At 43.1% G+C, this 16,610-nt stretch overlaps 1 protein-coding gene across 2 annotated transcripts in view; it reads left to right on the top strand.

Annotated features, from left to right (window-relative positions):
- The first annotated feature begins 14,871 nt into the window (after positions 1–14,871).
- LCP2 (lymphocyte cytosolic protein 2) overlaps positions 14,872–16,610 on the top strand; it is a 93,099-nt gene continuing 91,360 nt past the window's right edge. For both annotated transcript variants that reach the window (XM_066591094.1, XM_066591095.1), the window contains exons 1-2: positions 14,872–15,147; positions 15,610–15,672. In XM_066591094.1, coding sequence (XP_066447191.1) covers positions 15,070–15,147; positions 15,610–15,672 — 141 coding nt within the window. In that variant the 5' untranslated portion in view covers positions 14,872–15,069. The remainder of the gene's footprint in view (positions 15,148–15,609; positions 15,673–16,610) is intronic.

Here is a 16,610-nt window from a genome sequence, read left to right on the forward strand (position 1 = left end):
ACGCAGTACACCCCTAGATAAATGAGTTAAGGGGTCTAGTTTTTAAAATGGGGTCATTTGTGGGGGTTCTCTATCGTTTTGGCTGCTCAAGGGCTCTACTAGTGGGGAATGGGGCCTAAATCACCTTCAAGCAAAATGTCTGTTCTAAAAACCACCCGCTGCTCCTTTCGGTTAAGGCCCCATTGTGTATAGGGACAGAAGATTAGGGCAACAATGGTTCTGAACACGGGACAAATGGGGGTATCCATTTTTGGGTGAAAGCCTGCATTTATATGTCTGTTGTCCAAAAAAACTGCTTTTAAAATCACATAATTGATTAAAAAAAACTCTTAATTTTTTACTTCTGCTTTGCTTTGATTCATTCAAAAACTGTTGGGTCAAAATATGCAGTATACCACTAGATTAATGCGCTAAGAGGTTTAGTTTCCAAAATGGGGTCATTTGTGGGCGTCCTCTGCGTTTTGGCCGCTCAAGTGGTCTACAAGTGAGCAATGGGGCCTAAAACGCCTTCAAGCAAAATGTCTGATCTGAAAGCCACCGGCTGCTCCTTTCGGTTTTGGCCCTGTTGTACATACGGACAGAAGATTAGGGCCACAACTGGTATGTTTCTGAACACAAGACAAACGGGGGTATGCATTTTGAGGTGTAAATCCTCATTTCCATGTGCACTATAGAAAAAAACCCTGTGTTTAAAATTACGTATTTGCAAAAATATGAAATTTTATTTTTTCTACTCTAAGGGCGCCCACCCACTGGCGATTTTTTTTTCTTTGCGTTTTGTGTTTTTTCTCAAGAGCAATTAGAATTGAATGTACTCCTGTCCACTGGCGTTTTTTTTTTGCGTTGCGTTGCGTTTTTTAACATAGGAACTGTCAGTTGCATATGTGTCCTTATTTTTCTCCTAATGCACCCATGAAAGTCCATGGAAATTAATGGAAAAGCCGCGAAAACGCAGCAAAAAACGCCGTGAAAAACGCACGGAAAACGCGGCGTTTTTCACGCACGAAAATCGCAAACGCCAGTGGGTGGGCGCCCTAAATTGCATTCATTCCTGAAAAGAAACTGTGGGGTCAAAATACTCCTGACCCCCCTCAGTGAATACACTAAGGGGTGTAGTTTATAAAACGGGGTCATTTGTGGGGGGATTTATAATTCTGACACCTATGAGCCTTTGCAATCTTGGCTTGGTGCCGGAAAATAAAGTGTTCCTTAAAATGTTGATAAGTAATGTTAAATTTGTACGTCTCCTAAATGGTTAAGAAAAACGAAAGTTTACCAAACGTTCATCCAAAATAAAGTGAACATATGGAAATATATATCTTGGCAAAAATTTGTACAGTATGTTTGCAAATATTTCAGATATTACAGTTGAAAATGTAATAAATATACATAAATTCTATGGGTCTATTTTTACCACCTAAATGAAGTGCAATATGTGGCAAAAAACTGTTTCAGAATCACTTGGATATGCAAAACCTTTACGGAGTTATGATATGTTAAGTGACACATGTCAGATTTCCAAAATTTGGCTCCGTCACTAAGGTGCAAACAGGCTTCGTCACTAAGGGGTTAAAATAGCATTACAAATTGAAGAATGATGTTTGGCTGACTAATCAATCCATTCTAGTTCTTACTATAAACTTTCCCTTTAAGGCCTTGTCAGACGGGCGTTTTTTCGCGCGATTTGCGGATCGCATGACGGATCCGCATCCGCAAATCGCGTGACCGGTGCCCGAAAATCGCCCGAAAATCTGCTCCTAGCCGCGTTTCATTAGAAACGGGCCGGAGCTGTCCAGCGCATTGCATTCAATGGAGCCGGCAATACAGCGGCTCCATTGAAAGCAATGCGCTGCGGGCGAGTGTGGGATGAATTGTCGGGAAGGGCTTAAATATATAAGCCCTTTCCTGCAATTCATCCAGAAAATTGTTAAAATATAAAATATATACATACTCACCTGCTCCCGGCAGTCGGAGTTCCCCGCGGCCGGCCTGCAGTGGGTGTGAAGGGGGTGTGAGTTAGACCTGCCCCCTGATTGGCTGAGCGCTGAGCCAATCAGAGGCAAGTCTCACTCAGCGCTGAGCCAATCAGGGGCCAGGTCTGACTCACACCCCCTTCACACCCACTGCAGGCCGGCCGCGCGGAACTCCGGCTGCAGGGGGCCGATGAGTATGTATATTTTTTTTATTTTAACACTTTTCTGGATGAATTGCAGGGAAGGGCTTATATATTTAAGCCCTTCCCGACAATTCATCCCGCGCACGCCGGCAGCCCATTGCTTTCAATGGAGCCGGCTGTATTGCTGGCTCCATTGAATTCAATGGGCAAACATCGTTCTTCTCTGCCACAGCTGTTACAGCTGTGGCAGAGAAGAATGATTTGTCTTCTATATGTTCTCAATGGGGTCGGTGCTGCTGCCGCCGGCCCCATTGAGCACATATAGAGAAGAGAACATGAATCGCAGATCGCAGATAGGTGCGATCTGCGATTTCTGTTCTATAATTTATCGGACGAGCGCATAAAAAGCGCTCATGTGTCCGATACCATTGCAAAGCAATGGTTTTAAAAAATCCCCGGACGCATGCGCATGCGCAAATCGCGCAAAAAAACGCCCGTCTGACTAAGGCCTAAATGGGTAGTCTGGCCTTGGCAAGTGATAGCATATCATCACTGAGGACCCTCTTACATTTGGTCTGCAGATCAACACCCAGGTCAGAGCTTATTCAGACGACTGTATTTATGCAGGTATTTGCATGCGTAAAAAAACGCCCCTAAAACACGACCATACATGAACGTTTCATACTTCTCCTTGCATATTTTTGCACCTCCCATACACTTCTACGGGATTTTTGCTGTGCAGGAGGCAGGAACATAGAGCAGGTCCTACTTTTTCCCATGTGCACAAAATGTGTTTGTGAGAACAAACCCATGGAAACCAATGGGTTCCATTTTCTGTGTTTATAGCTCAGTTTTTGCGTGCGCAAATATAGTTGTGTGAAGAAGCCCTTATTTTAGAAGGAGATGCTGAGCATCATTATTTTTACACATTCCTCTTGGCAGATTGCCCAGATTTGCAATTTACTCACTTTCACAAAAGGTTTCCCAATCAGGACTATGGTCACATGATCCTGCTGTGAAATCCAAATGAGTTCCACTGACGTCACATGCATCAATGTTCTTCAGTCTACATCTGTGTATGTGCAGGACATGAGAAGGAAAGGACCGTTCTGCAGACCGCCATCTTTTTCAGCAAAAAATACTTGCCCAGGTAAAAAGAGGTACAGTTTGTGGGCATGACTTATAGAAATGTATAAATAAACTGACAACTGACTTTGAATATTCTTATATTATGGCACTATGCTCTAAGGCCCCTTGTACTGGCAGGCGGTGACCCCGTAATGAAGTGCTAGCTAAAGACACCCCAATATTGGGGCACTAGTCACTGATGCCTTCATAAAAATTGACGGATGGTTGGAGGCTACTCAAAATCTACTAAAGTCAGGGGCAAACACAGAACTCATGGCTCCCCAAGGAAAGCTCATCAATAGAAAAAAAATCAAAAAAGTCCTAGACAATCCCTTTAAAATGTGTTAACTAGTTTTGGCGTTATAGTCACTTTTTCCAGGCCTCCAGCAAGTGGGACTCCCTGTATTTCCCTGTATAATTGACTAGGTGATATACCCGGCATCGCCCGAGTTAATTTGGTACTGGTGTTTATCTGGTGTTCACACGGAAAATCTTATGAAGTTGGGGTTACTTTAGAGATACCGGGAAAAAAATATGTTCACCATTTTGCATGGTTCTTTGCATTACCCTGGAAACAACACGTAGAGGTAACCATGCGACGTTTCCTTTATATAAAATGACATCGGGAAGTAAGAGAATTAGATTATGTACATAAAATTTGGACGCTAATTCTTTTGTGTTTAGAATTCAATAATTGAGTTGGGACCCATTAGCGTTTCCTATTTATGACATAATCAATGCTCATGCCAAATTTCAAGTTTCTATGACATCGGGAAGTGAGAGAATTAGATTCCGTACGTAAAATTTAGACGCTAGTTCTTTTGCGCTGTGAATGGAATAATCAAGTTAGGACCCATTAACTTTTCCTATTTATGACATAATCAATGCTCGTGCCAAATTTCAAGTTTTTATGACATCGGGAAGTGAGAGAATTAGATTCCATACGTAAAATTTGAACACTAATTCTTTTTCACTTAGAATTGAATATTCGACTTGGGAACCATTAGCTTTTCCCATTTATGACATAATCAATGATCATGCCAAGTTTCATGTTTCTACGACATCTGGAAGGGGGAGAATTACATCTCGTACGTAAAATTTGGATGTTAGTTATTTTGCGCTAGAATTAAATAATTGAATTGGGACCCATTAGATTCTCCTATCTATGACATAATCAATGTCCGTGCCAAATTTCATGTTTCTACGACATCGGGAAGTTGGAGAATTAGATTCCATACGTAATATTTGGACGCTAGTTCTTTTGCGCTTAGAATTGAATAATCGAGTTGGGACCCATTAGCTTTTCCTATGTATGACATAATCAATGCTCGTGCCAAATTTCAAGTTTCTATGACATCGGGAAGTGAGAGAATTAGATTCCGTACGTAAAATTTGGACGCTAGTTCTTTTGCGCTGTGAATGGAATAATCGAGTTAGGACCCAATAACTTTTCCTATTTATGACATAATCAATGCTCGTGCCAAATTTTATGTTTCTACAACATCGGGAAGTGAGAGAATTAGATTACGTACGTAAAATTTGGACGCCAATTCTTTTGTGCTTAGAATTGAATAATCGAGTTGGGACCCATTAGCTTTTCCTATATATGACATAATCAATCTTCGTGCCAAATGTCATGTTTCTACGACATCGGGAAGTGAGAGAATTAGATTACGTACATAAAATTTGGACGCTAGTTCTTTTGTGATAGAATTGTATAATTGATTTGGAACCTATTCAGTTTTCCTATTTATGACATAATCTATGCTTGTGCCAAATTTCATGTTTCTATGACATCGGGAAGTTGGAGAATTAGTGGCGAGTGAGTGAGGGCTTTCATCTTTATATATATAGATTTATGCAAAGTTTGTTGGAAGTTCTTACTGTGAAAAGGAGGCAAACTCGAATTGCTGCTCAGCAAACTCTCCCGTATCCCATCCATTCTGAATGCAGCATCCAGTGCAACACCCCAGAGCGGTGACCCTAGGCACCTGGCTAACGTGAAGAGCTGGGAGAGATAAGTGATGTCTTCTCAAGGTGGTACTTACCAGGCTCTGATCCCTGTGAGATGACACGTAGCTCAGGCCAGAGCAGGATCGCAGACCAGCTTCGACACTCCTTTGACAGAGAGTGCCAATAAAAGGGATGAGTAAAGTTGTAATAGATATCACTCGTGACGCCACCATTCCCACACACCGTTATTCTATGTGGTGAAGCAATAAACACGGAGACTTGTGTATAGTACCTCGGTTCCTTAGGAACAGTTAGGGCCCAGTTAGGGCCCGGTATGACTTTTACTTGCAATAAACTTTGTATAACAGGTAATACAGGTACAATTCACTTTCAGTAAAAACAGGCTAAAGCTCAGCGGTAGGGAGGATACACAGGATAAATACGGCCCTATAGTCCACGTTATCTATATGTCACGGTCCTGGATCGGGAGCACTCCAGAGGAGGAAGCGGGGTAGGGGTCACTCCGCATACACTCTGGCAAGAACAATTATTCAAGGTAGACTTAGCCAATATACACCCCGCACAGCAGATGTGTGGGTGGCTCAATCAAGTACCTCTGTGTGGTGATCCTAATGATTGACAGCCGCACAGGAAAAGCCTGTGGTGTGAACGTGTAACTGTTTTCAGAAAACTGGGTGTTGCTCTCTCTCTCTCTCTCTTTGTTGCTGGGACTCACTCCTTCACATCCACACTCCAAACTCTACGGGATATCCTTCCTCCTCTTCCATCTTCACCTACAAGGAAGCTGAAGGCGCTTCCACGTGGCTCTGTGTTAGCAGTCTCTAGGGTCCTTGAACAAGATCACACTCACAGGTTGAAGATAGAACTCCTTTACCGCTCTCTGACACTCCTATTTATACCTTCACTTATACAACATGACACAATAGAATAGATACATTCAGCACACAGAGCTGGCAGGCAATGATTTTATTAACGTTAAGGGCTCCTGTCCACGGGCAATCTTGCCAGCGATTCTTCCAGTGATAATCTTGCCATGAGTAACGCAGTGCACGGTTTCCAGAGTTGCTATGGAAAGCGCAGCCCCCTGTCCACGAGTGGAGAATCATAGCGATTCTCCGCTCGCGGGACTCAAATCGCAGCATGCTGCAATTTGCCGCAGTTCTCCACAGTGAGCCTATCTCTCTGTCAGATAGGTGCTCACCTCAGAGAACTGAGAGCTCTACCCCTGCTCCCCGGCAGCGGAATATCGCTAGCGATATTCTGCCTCGCCCGTGGACAGGGGGCCTAATCCTTCAGATGCTGCAGCTGTGCAACACACATACAGAAAATGACATGACAGCTTTGCACAGTGCATCCACATAAAACAATACATGTATGACATTTATGGAGGGGACCAGGATGGTGTTCTGGGCCAATAGAGTTTCCCCCGTACTAAAGAATGAAGCCGCCCCCGGCGCCTTTAAAACAGAGTGTATACATCCGGAGACGTGTCATCTTGAGTGTCTGATCTACATTACCTTTAACAACACTGTTCAGTCACAGAGTGTGCAAGGCGAAACCTGTAAACACAACTCCAACCTCTGGTCACCTATATATAAGGATATACCCACCCCCAGTGTACTCTGACTAAAGGAAGTGTCATTTCTATGTGTGGCTTCTATCTATGACAGTGTGTAAGGAAATTGACTTGCAAGTGCAATAAGGAAAAATCTATCAGGGTGGACAGAATCCAAAACCACATGCATTGCTATGGAGCCTCTTACATAACACTTTGCTCCAAAGACTAGTGACGTAAGATCAGTGGAATGAACGTCACAGTTTCTTACTGTAGAGAGAAACGCTGTACCAAGCACAAAAATATGAAAAGGCGACTGGCAGGAAAAAGAACTAAAATATCACTGGAGTAGTCAGTAGCTTAAGTCAATACCACTGTCCGTGATTAGAATGAGGTGAATGAAATGCCCTGCCCACTGTGACAGACAGAACGGGCTGCGTAAACACTTAAGACCGGACTAAGGGGTACACAAGAGATCTCCAGCCATACACATCTAACTATCCCTCCATACATGCAGTCTCAAACATATGGTGACTGCACTGAATTTGCATGAAATTAGCATTAAACTGATTATATTATACTAGACATTAATTAAGCATGAATATGTAATGACTTTAAGCATGAAAAATGACTTTACATAGGAAAAATGACTGATAGAGAGAGAGCATGAGTAAATAAACTTTCAACTGAATACGCCTTTACTGTAACTTTACCATCTCCAGCACATACTTTATAATGTTGTATAACTTTCTGAAAAACTTTTCAATATGAGAAAAATATTGACTTTGTAGTCTCTGGTATTAGAGCAAGAATAAACAAGAAAAACAGGAAAAATGAAGAATTGTCTCTTACATAAAGAGTCTTAGGGAAGATGGGGGTTATTACTCTGGGAAATGAAAATTATTTTGCAGGAATGCCATTTTTGTCAACTCGTACCACCGATTTGTCTGATTATCGGCATCAGCTGCAGCTGCTAAAAGCTAGTCCTCCTCTGTTGGCACACCACTAGTAGAAGGTTGTTCATGAACTTCAGGTGGGGAAGGACTAGTGGATGGGGAAGTGGACGATGTACTTCCTTCAGACATGGACTCAGACAGAGGAGACATGGCCGATCTCCTACGGGGCGGACGTAGGAACATCCCTGGTGTGGCCTGTCTCTCCCCCATACAATTAAAGTTGAAATTTCAGTCACCATAAGACAGTACAAAAGGCCATAACAGCTCCGGTATACATTCCCGGTTGAATCAAAATCCATACCGAGTGGGATGCCTGAGCAGTTACGCCATTCCTCCTGAAGATATGCTGCATTGGGGCAGGCCTTACAGAGCCCTCCAAGTCTTCAGGCGCTGTAAAAGTAGGCAGCCTAGTGATCTGTGGGTTCTCCCCCCAGCATCCAGGCAGCCTCCAAGGAACTGGTTCTATTGCAGCCACTGGAACTCGGCACAACCTACTCGTCCTCACAGCGGGATCCATTTTTTTGCTTGCTTGGCCAATAATGTTCTGGGGTTCTGGGCCCAGGAGTCTGCAGCCGCAGTTAGCTCCTCCCACTTCAAGCACCAGCTAGTCCATGAAGTAGGGATAGCCTACCCCCCCCCCCCCCACTTTATGCCAAGCCAGGACGCTGTCTTTTTGGCGCCAAGCAGCTCTGACGGGAGCTACTTGATGTGAGAGAGTCACAGAGGAGAGCATTAACATATAATGGGTGCCATCTTGGGTGGCCCCATTGGTTTTAAAGTGGCAGTCCATTGATTTGATTAGGCACAGAAGATTAGATCCTGTGCCAAGTGACGCCAGAAAAAGCATATGGCTGCAACACCCCAGAGGGGTGACCCTAGGCACCTGGCTAACGCGAAAAGCTGGGAGGGATAAGTGCTGTCTCATCATGGTGGCACTTATGAGGCTCTGGTCCCTGAGGGATGATATGTAGTCAAGGCCAGAGTAGGATCGCAGGCCAGCTTCGACACTCCTTTGGCAGAGAGTGCCAATAAAGGGGATGAGGAGAGTTGTAATAGATATCACTTGTGACGCCACCATTCCCACAAACTGTTATTCTATGGGGCGGAGTAATAAACACGAAGACTTGTGTATAGTACCTCGGCTCCTTAGGAACAGTTAGGGCCCGGTATGACTTTTACTTGCAATAAACTTTGTATAACAGGTAATACAGGTACAATTCACTTTCAGTAAAAACAAGCTAAAGCTCAGAGGTAGGGAGGATACGGCCCTATAGTCCACGTTATCTATATGTCACCGGTCCTGGATTGGGAGCACTCCAGAGGAGGAAGGGGGGTATGGGTCACTCCGCATATTCTCTGGCAAGAACAATTATTCAAGGCAGGCTTAGTCAATATGCACCCCGCACAGTAGATGCATGGGTGGCTTAATGAAGTATCTCTGTGCGGTGATCCTAATGACGGACAGCCGCACAGGAAAAGCCTGTGGTGTGAACAGTTACCTGTTTCAGAAAACTGGGGGTTGCTCTCTCTCTCTGTTGCTGGGACTCACACTTCACATCCGCACTCCAAACGCTATGGGATATCGTTCCTCCTCTTCCATCTTCATGACACAATAGAATAGATACATTCAGCAGACAGAGCTGACAGGCAATGATTTTATTAACGTTAACCATTCAGACGCTGCAGCTGTGCAACACACATACAGAAAATGACATGACAGCTTTGCACAGTGCATCCACATAAAACAATACATGACATTTATCGAGGGGACCAGGATGGTTTTCTGGGCCACTACACCTGGATTACCTCACTGTCCAACTGCTATACTAATGCATGTACCCTGTGCCAATTAATACACTGGTTTACCATTCCATCTAGAATTTAACTCAAAATTAAAATTCTCATCTACAAAGTGAACATGCAGGGAGCTAAGGATTGTTCATCATACACTAAGGTTGTGCAGCTGCCACTGCCTAAGTAATACTGCACAGCATGGCCTCCTTTTTTTTAAGTGACAGTAGCTCATTGATGTTCGACCCACTTGCACAAGTACTCAGCAGACCGCTCATCTCCCTCTCCTAAGGGTATGTTCACATGTAGAGGAAATGCTGCAGATTTTCCGCAGTAGAAAATTCTGCTGCAAAATCTGCAGCCTTTCCGCTACATGTGAACATAGTCTTGATTTTCGACTTCCTAAAACGTTTATTTGACTGAAGCCTTATGGGAGGGAGATGAACATGTGGAATCTCTATGGGTGGAAATGAATGGAGGGAAAACAACAATAAAATCCTCATAGGGGTTTTCCATAAACCACCAAATATAACAGAAGCTACTGAAAATATATTATTAAAGCCAATAGATGAAGCAGCAAATCACAATGAGGTCTTTATTACGGGGGACTTTAACTATTCGGATATAAACTGGGAAGCTGAAACCTGCAGATCTCATAAAGGTAACAACTTTCTGTCATTTACTAAAGATAATTACCTTACCAAACTTGTACAGGACCCGACTAGAGGGATGGACATTTTGGACTTAATACTAATCAACACACCTAACAGTATAACAGAGGAGCAGGTTGGGGGGCACCTGGGAAATAATGACCATAATATAATACTTTTCAACTTGTCCTTCAAGAGAATTTTATAGGGAAGCTATGAAAATACTAAACTTTAGGAAGGCTCCCACTCCAAATACACAGAGGTCGGCATGGAAGCCTCCGCAGGCACAGCTCTCATTGATTTCAGTGATAGCCGTACTTGCAGTTACAAGCACTGGCTTCCGCTCCGACCTCTGTGTTATTGTGGCGCTGACAGAATGCGCCCACACAGCTGATCGGTCGGGGTCCCAAGCGGCAGACCCCGGCCGATCAAGTATTGATGACATATCCTGATGATAGGTCATCAATTGTTTTTCAATGGAAAACGCCTACTATATAAATTGTAAAAAGATTAATACTGAAAGTGTTGACCATTTAATAAATAATGTTGGAGAAATTGTAAAGAGGGATGAGGAGAAAGCAAATCTATTAAATGTTTTTTTTCCCCTCCAGTGTATTCACAGAAGAAAATGAAATGCCATATGCGATGCACAGTGATAAAGTAAACTCTCCACTAAATGTCACCAGTCTAACCCCGGAAAAAGTGCAGAGCCGCCTTAAAAGATTAAAATTAACAAATTGCCAGGTGCCGATGGCATACACCCTCCAGGTTTTAAAGGAATTAAGTAATGTGATACACAGACCCTTGTTTGTTATATTTAATGACTCTTTAGTGACAGGGTTTGCTCCACTGGATTGGCACATGGCCAATGTGGTGCCAATATTCAAAAAGGTTCAAAAAGTGAACCTGGAAACTACAGGCCGGTAAGTCTTACTTCAATTGTGGGTAAAAGGTTTGAACGTTTTTTAAGAGATGCTATCCTGGAGTACCTCAAGGAAAATAGCTGTATAATTCCGAATCATCATGGGTTTATGAGAGATCGCTCCAGTCAAACCAACCCGATCAGCTACTATGAGGAGGTAATTTCTAGACCGGACCGTGAGAGTCACTGGGTCTTGTGTATCTGGACTTTTCCAAAGTGTTTGATACTGTGCCGCATAAAAGGTTGGTATATAAAATGTGAATGCTTGGTCTGGGTGAGAGTGTGTGTAAGTTGGTAAGTAGAGATGAGCAAGCATACTCGCTAAGGGGAATTACTCGATGGAGCATTGCCCTTAGTGAGTACCTGCCCACTCGGAGGAAAATGTTCGGCTGCCGGCGGCGGTTGGGGAGCAGCGGGGGAGAGCAGGGAGGAACGGAGGGGAGATCTCTCCCTCTCTCCCCCCCGCTCCACCCTGCTCACTGCCGCAACTCACCTCTCACCCGCGCCGGCAGCCGAACCTTTTTTTTCCGAGCGGGCAGGTACTCGCTAAGGACAATGCTCCATCGAGTAATTGTCCTTAGCGAGTATGCTCGCTCATCTCTATTGGTAAGTAACTGGCTCTGTGATAGAAAGCAGAGGGTGGTTATAAATGGTACATACTCTGATTGGATCACCACTACTAGTGGGGTACCACAGGGGTAGGTTTTGGACCCTATTCTTTTTAAAATATTTATTAATCACCTGGTAGAAAGATTGGTCAGTAAAATCGCAATATTTTCAAATGATACAAAACTATGTAAAGAAATTAACACAAGAGAGGACAGTATATGGTTGCAAGAGGATCTCTTGGGGGATCGGTCAAAATAGTGGCAAATGAGGGTTATTTTGTTTTGAAAAAAGACGGCTGAGGGCCGATCTATTAACTATGTATAAATATATCAGGGGACAATACAGAGATCTCTCCCATTATCTATTCATACCCAGGACTGTTACTGTAACAATGGGGCGGGCGCCTTCTACATCTAGAGAAAGGAAGGTTTCTACACCGACATAGAGGGCGGTTCTTTACCTTAAGAGCAGTGAGACTATGAAACTCTCTGACTGAGGATGTGGTGATGGCAAGTTTGATAAAAGAGTTCAAGACGGGTCTGGATGCCTTTCTTGAGCGATACAGTATTACATGTTATAATAATTAATAAATTCAAAAGAGTCGGTGATCCAGGGATTTTTCCGATTGCCAGATTGGAGTCAGGAAAATTAGCTTCTACCTCATTGGTTTTTTTTTTTGCCTTCCTTTGGATCAGCATTTGGGCGTAATAGACTGAACTAGATGGACACGTATCTTTTTTCAGCCTTACATACTATGTTATTATGATAAGGGATTATTTATTTTTAGAAGCCTGTTCCTCATGAGATAACTCTGACTCAATAGTTAGAAAATTTACCCAGAATGTAGAACTGCTAAAGGAGTGTAATGTTTGAAGGGGTCTTCCAGCTTTTTGAAATATGCAAATCAAATTTCTTATTTATTTTACCAAAAATATGTACTTTTTCTGTAGATATTTTTTGTTATTATTGGTTTACATATTTAGCAAAGCTGAAAATCCCTTCAAACATTACACACCTTGTAGCAGTTCTACATTCTTGGTAAAATCTACTAAGGACCCTTTTACACAGGCCAATAAATCGTACAGATTCCTACACCTAGGGAGACTCTACATGTTTATCGCTCAGTGTAAATGCACGCCCCGATCGAGCGATGAAGGAGAATTCCTTCACTTCTCGTTCGTTGTTCAGTTTCTGCATACAGAAAACTCAAGAATGCATAGGCCCGTGTAAGCAGTTCACTTATGAAGGACTGCTTGTTTATTGTGTATGGAGGAGGACAACCGGAATGATCCCCAGCCTGACCCACCTCCATTCAATAGCGATGATCGTTCCTGTATAAAAGAACCAGAACGATTATCGCTGGGATCGGATGTCTCATGTAAAAGGGCCCTTACCTTGTAAATTCAATGCTGTGCCTTCACTGATGGACCACTGGTGACTGTGGCAAGCAATCGCTGAGCACAGCAGTAATGTGTTTTTTAAATAAACTGTATCTGTATTAAAGGGGTTTTCCATTGTGTTAAAACCCCATTCCCCATGCAGTAAAATAACTAACCGGCTTATACTCACCTCTCCTGCTCCTTGCTGTGCTCCATGCCCCTGCTCCAGGTCTTCCCTCTGATGTCCTCTTTATAGGCTGCCCCAGCCTGTTTACTGGACAATACAGGCTACTCCAGTCAATGACAGAGTTCAATGATGGATCGCTGAACTCTATCATTGGTTGCTCATGCCTGTGACATCCCGTAAACAGGTGGGACTGCAGTCTGTAAACGAACAATGGGAGCGGAGGACTGAGAAGTAGCATGGGAGATGCAGAGAGCATGGAGAGGTGAGGATATGCTGGTTAGTTATGTTAATACATGGGGAATGGGGTTTTAACATAAAAAACAACTTAGACAACCCCTTTCGGTTATTAATCCCTTTGATCACTGGCATAACTATAGGGGATGCAGGGAATGCAGTTGCACCTGGGCCCAGGAGCCTTAGGGGGCCCAAAAGGCCTCTCTTCTCCATATAGGGATCCCAGTACTATGAATAAAGCATTATAGTTGGGGGCCCTGTTACAGGTTTTGCATTGGGGCCCAAAGATAAACTTTTGCACCCGGGCCCATGAGCCTTTAGCTACGCCCCTGCCTTTAATGATACAATTTCCAGTACTTAAATGTAAAGCTTTATTCCCATGAGCGTAAATTGGCGGCATTTTCATGGCCGGCCGATATACACTGTCATCTGGGGCGTAGAAGCTCGTGAATAGGCACACAAATCTAACTTTGTGCAGCCGTTCACACGGCAAGGGCCCCAGCGCATATGTGCCGAGGTCACCATGCTATCTCCCCTTTCCCCTCCCTCCCTATTGCAAGCTCACCTCTGCTCTCCTCCCTGCTGGTTCTTTGCAATGTGAGGGGGAGGGGCAGAGCTAAGCGCCGTCCCATCCCGCCTCCTTCCATTGATGGCTATGGACAAGGGGCGGGGAGAGGGCAGGAGCTTAGTTCAACCCACATCCCACCCCTTGTCCGCAGCCAGCAATGGGGGGAGACAGGACGGTACGGCGCTTTGCTCTGCCCCCTCCCATTGCAAAGAACAAGCGGGGAGGAGAGCAGAGGTGAGCCTGCACAGAGGGAGGAGAGCAGAGGGAGGGAGTTTAGCAGCCACACTGCAAAACTGCCTCCCACCTCCGGCCACTGCCAGACAACGTATTCAGGCCCAAAAGATAGTTCCAGGACTATCTTTTGGGCCCGACATGAGAACGTCCGGTGCTATATTGGCGTGGCTGAGCGCTTTTACGTCTCAGGAATACGGCCATGTAATCTGATGCATTGGAATCCAATGCATCAGATCACAGCGTATATTGGCCGGACGTTTTCACGCTCGTGGGAAACAGCCCTAACACACACAGAGCTGTTCTATTATGCTCTTTACCCATTTTGATATAGTATGCTAAACATAATTTTGTTTTTAATACACCTTTAAAAAGAACCATCCAGTACATCAAATTAACTGGAAGATGGAAGTTTTTCTCGTTCAACAAGTTGTACACATAAAGAAACATTTACACTTGCAGCCTATGCTTGCAAATGAGGAAGTGGTAAAGGAAATGAGCTGCTGATGTTTTCTGAGAACCGAGAAGCAGTAATGTGGAGGAAGTTGTCACTTTTCTAAAATATGTGTCAGCCTGCTGATCGCTATCTCCTTAACAAATAGGCAACACATTTTGTACAAGTCATTGTCCTGGGTACCCCTTCATACTTCACTGTCCTACTGGTTAAGCCATTTAGGATTAACGAGGCAATTATAGTATTGGAACTTATTAACTTATCTGTTATGAACTGAACCTCAAAGCTGTTGGGTGAGAGAGAAAAAACAAGCAAATGGATTTTCGAAAAGTGCCGTCATGCACAGAAGTGAGCTCATGGAGTCCGGAGGCCCTCATTGATTATTTTAGAATGGTAAGTACCTAATGACTATTATTACAATGGGTTTAATTAGTTCATTGAGTTTTTTACACTTTACTTTCCAAAGTCTTATTTGGTTATCAAAGGACAGAAGGATACAAACGAATGATATCAGATTCCATACAGTAGATACATGAGGAGCAGCATGTTACAAATATATAGGATTGCTAAAGACCAGGAGATTTTATTTAAAATGAAACAAAATTGGGGATGATGCCACAAGAGGTCGAAAATAGAAATTGGAGAGTGAAAGCATTACTCAACAACAGCCACTACATCTAAGATTTCAGAATCTTAATGTTATTATTTTATTTTATATACTATGAATACCAGACACAATAATATAGCAGGACCACGTTTTTGTCTATGTTTTATTTTTATTTTCGATAGTTTGTTTTTTTTGCAATTACTTAGTATGCATGATACTGAAATAATATACAATTTTTTTTTTTCTAGTGCAACCTTAGAGATTGTGAAAAGTTGGTTAAAAAGCAAGGAATTGATGGAAGAAGATTTTTGGTAAGCTTTTTAGTCCAGTATGCTTCTAATATCTTAAACACAATTGAACTTGACAACTTGATCAAAACTGTTTTTCTTAGTGCTCCTTCACACGACCGTGTTTGCATATGCTTTTGCGCACGCAAAATATGTGCACGATAAACACAGAAAATAGGACCTATTGATTTCAAAGGTTTTGTTCTCATAAGCGTGTTTTGCGTGTGCATTTTGTGCAAAAAAAAATAAGACCTGCTCTATTCTTATGCAGCAAGGGCCCCATAGAAGTCTATGGGAGGTGCGCAAATATGCAAGGGGAAGGGTAAAACACAGTTAAAGAAGTCAACGGGAACTTATTAGCCTTTAATAGCTAATCAATTCCATGGAAAGCCAGGAATTGTAAATATTGCGTGTAAGTATTACAATGATATGTGCTAACATGTGCACAACAGGCTGATTACCTGGTTTTTCAAATATTGTTCATGTGCAAACATGCTGCGCTGCTCGTCTGAAGGAGCTCTTAGGTTCTGCACTTTTTGCATTCAGCATATGTTGATGGAAAGCTTCTGGAACATATAGTAACATAGTATGTAAGGCTGTCCATCTAGTTCAGCCTGTTTATCCTCCTATGTTGTTGATCCAGAGGAAGGCAAAAAAAAACAAGAGCAGCAGCCAATTAGCCCATTTAGGGGACACTTCCTTCCCGACTACCTAATGGCAATCAGACTAATCCCTGGATCAACCCCTAATAGTTCCTACCTGCCTGTATACCCGGATTAACAATTAATCTAAGATTTATATCCTGTAATATCCTTCCACTCTATTAAACTCCTCTATGGATTTTGCCATCACCACATCCTCAGGCAGAGAGTTCCATAGTCTCACTGCTCTTACAGTAAAGAACCCTTTTCTGTATTGGCAATAAAACCTGCTTTCTTCTAGGCATAGCGTATGCCCTCTTG

The sequence above is a fragment of the Eleutherodactylus coqui genome, chromosome 2 (assembly GCF_035609145.1).
Source record: "Eleutherodactylus coqui strain aEleCoq1 chromosome 2, aEleCoq1.hap1, whole genome shotgun sequence".
Classification (NCBI taxonomy): Eukaryota; Metazoa; Chordata; class Amphibia; order Anura; family Eleutherodactylidae; genus Eleutherodactylus; species Eleutherodactylus coqui.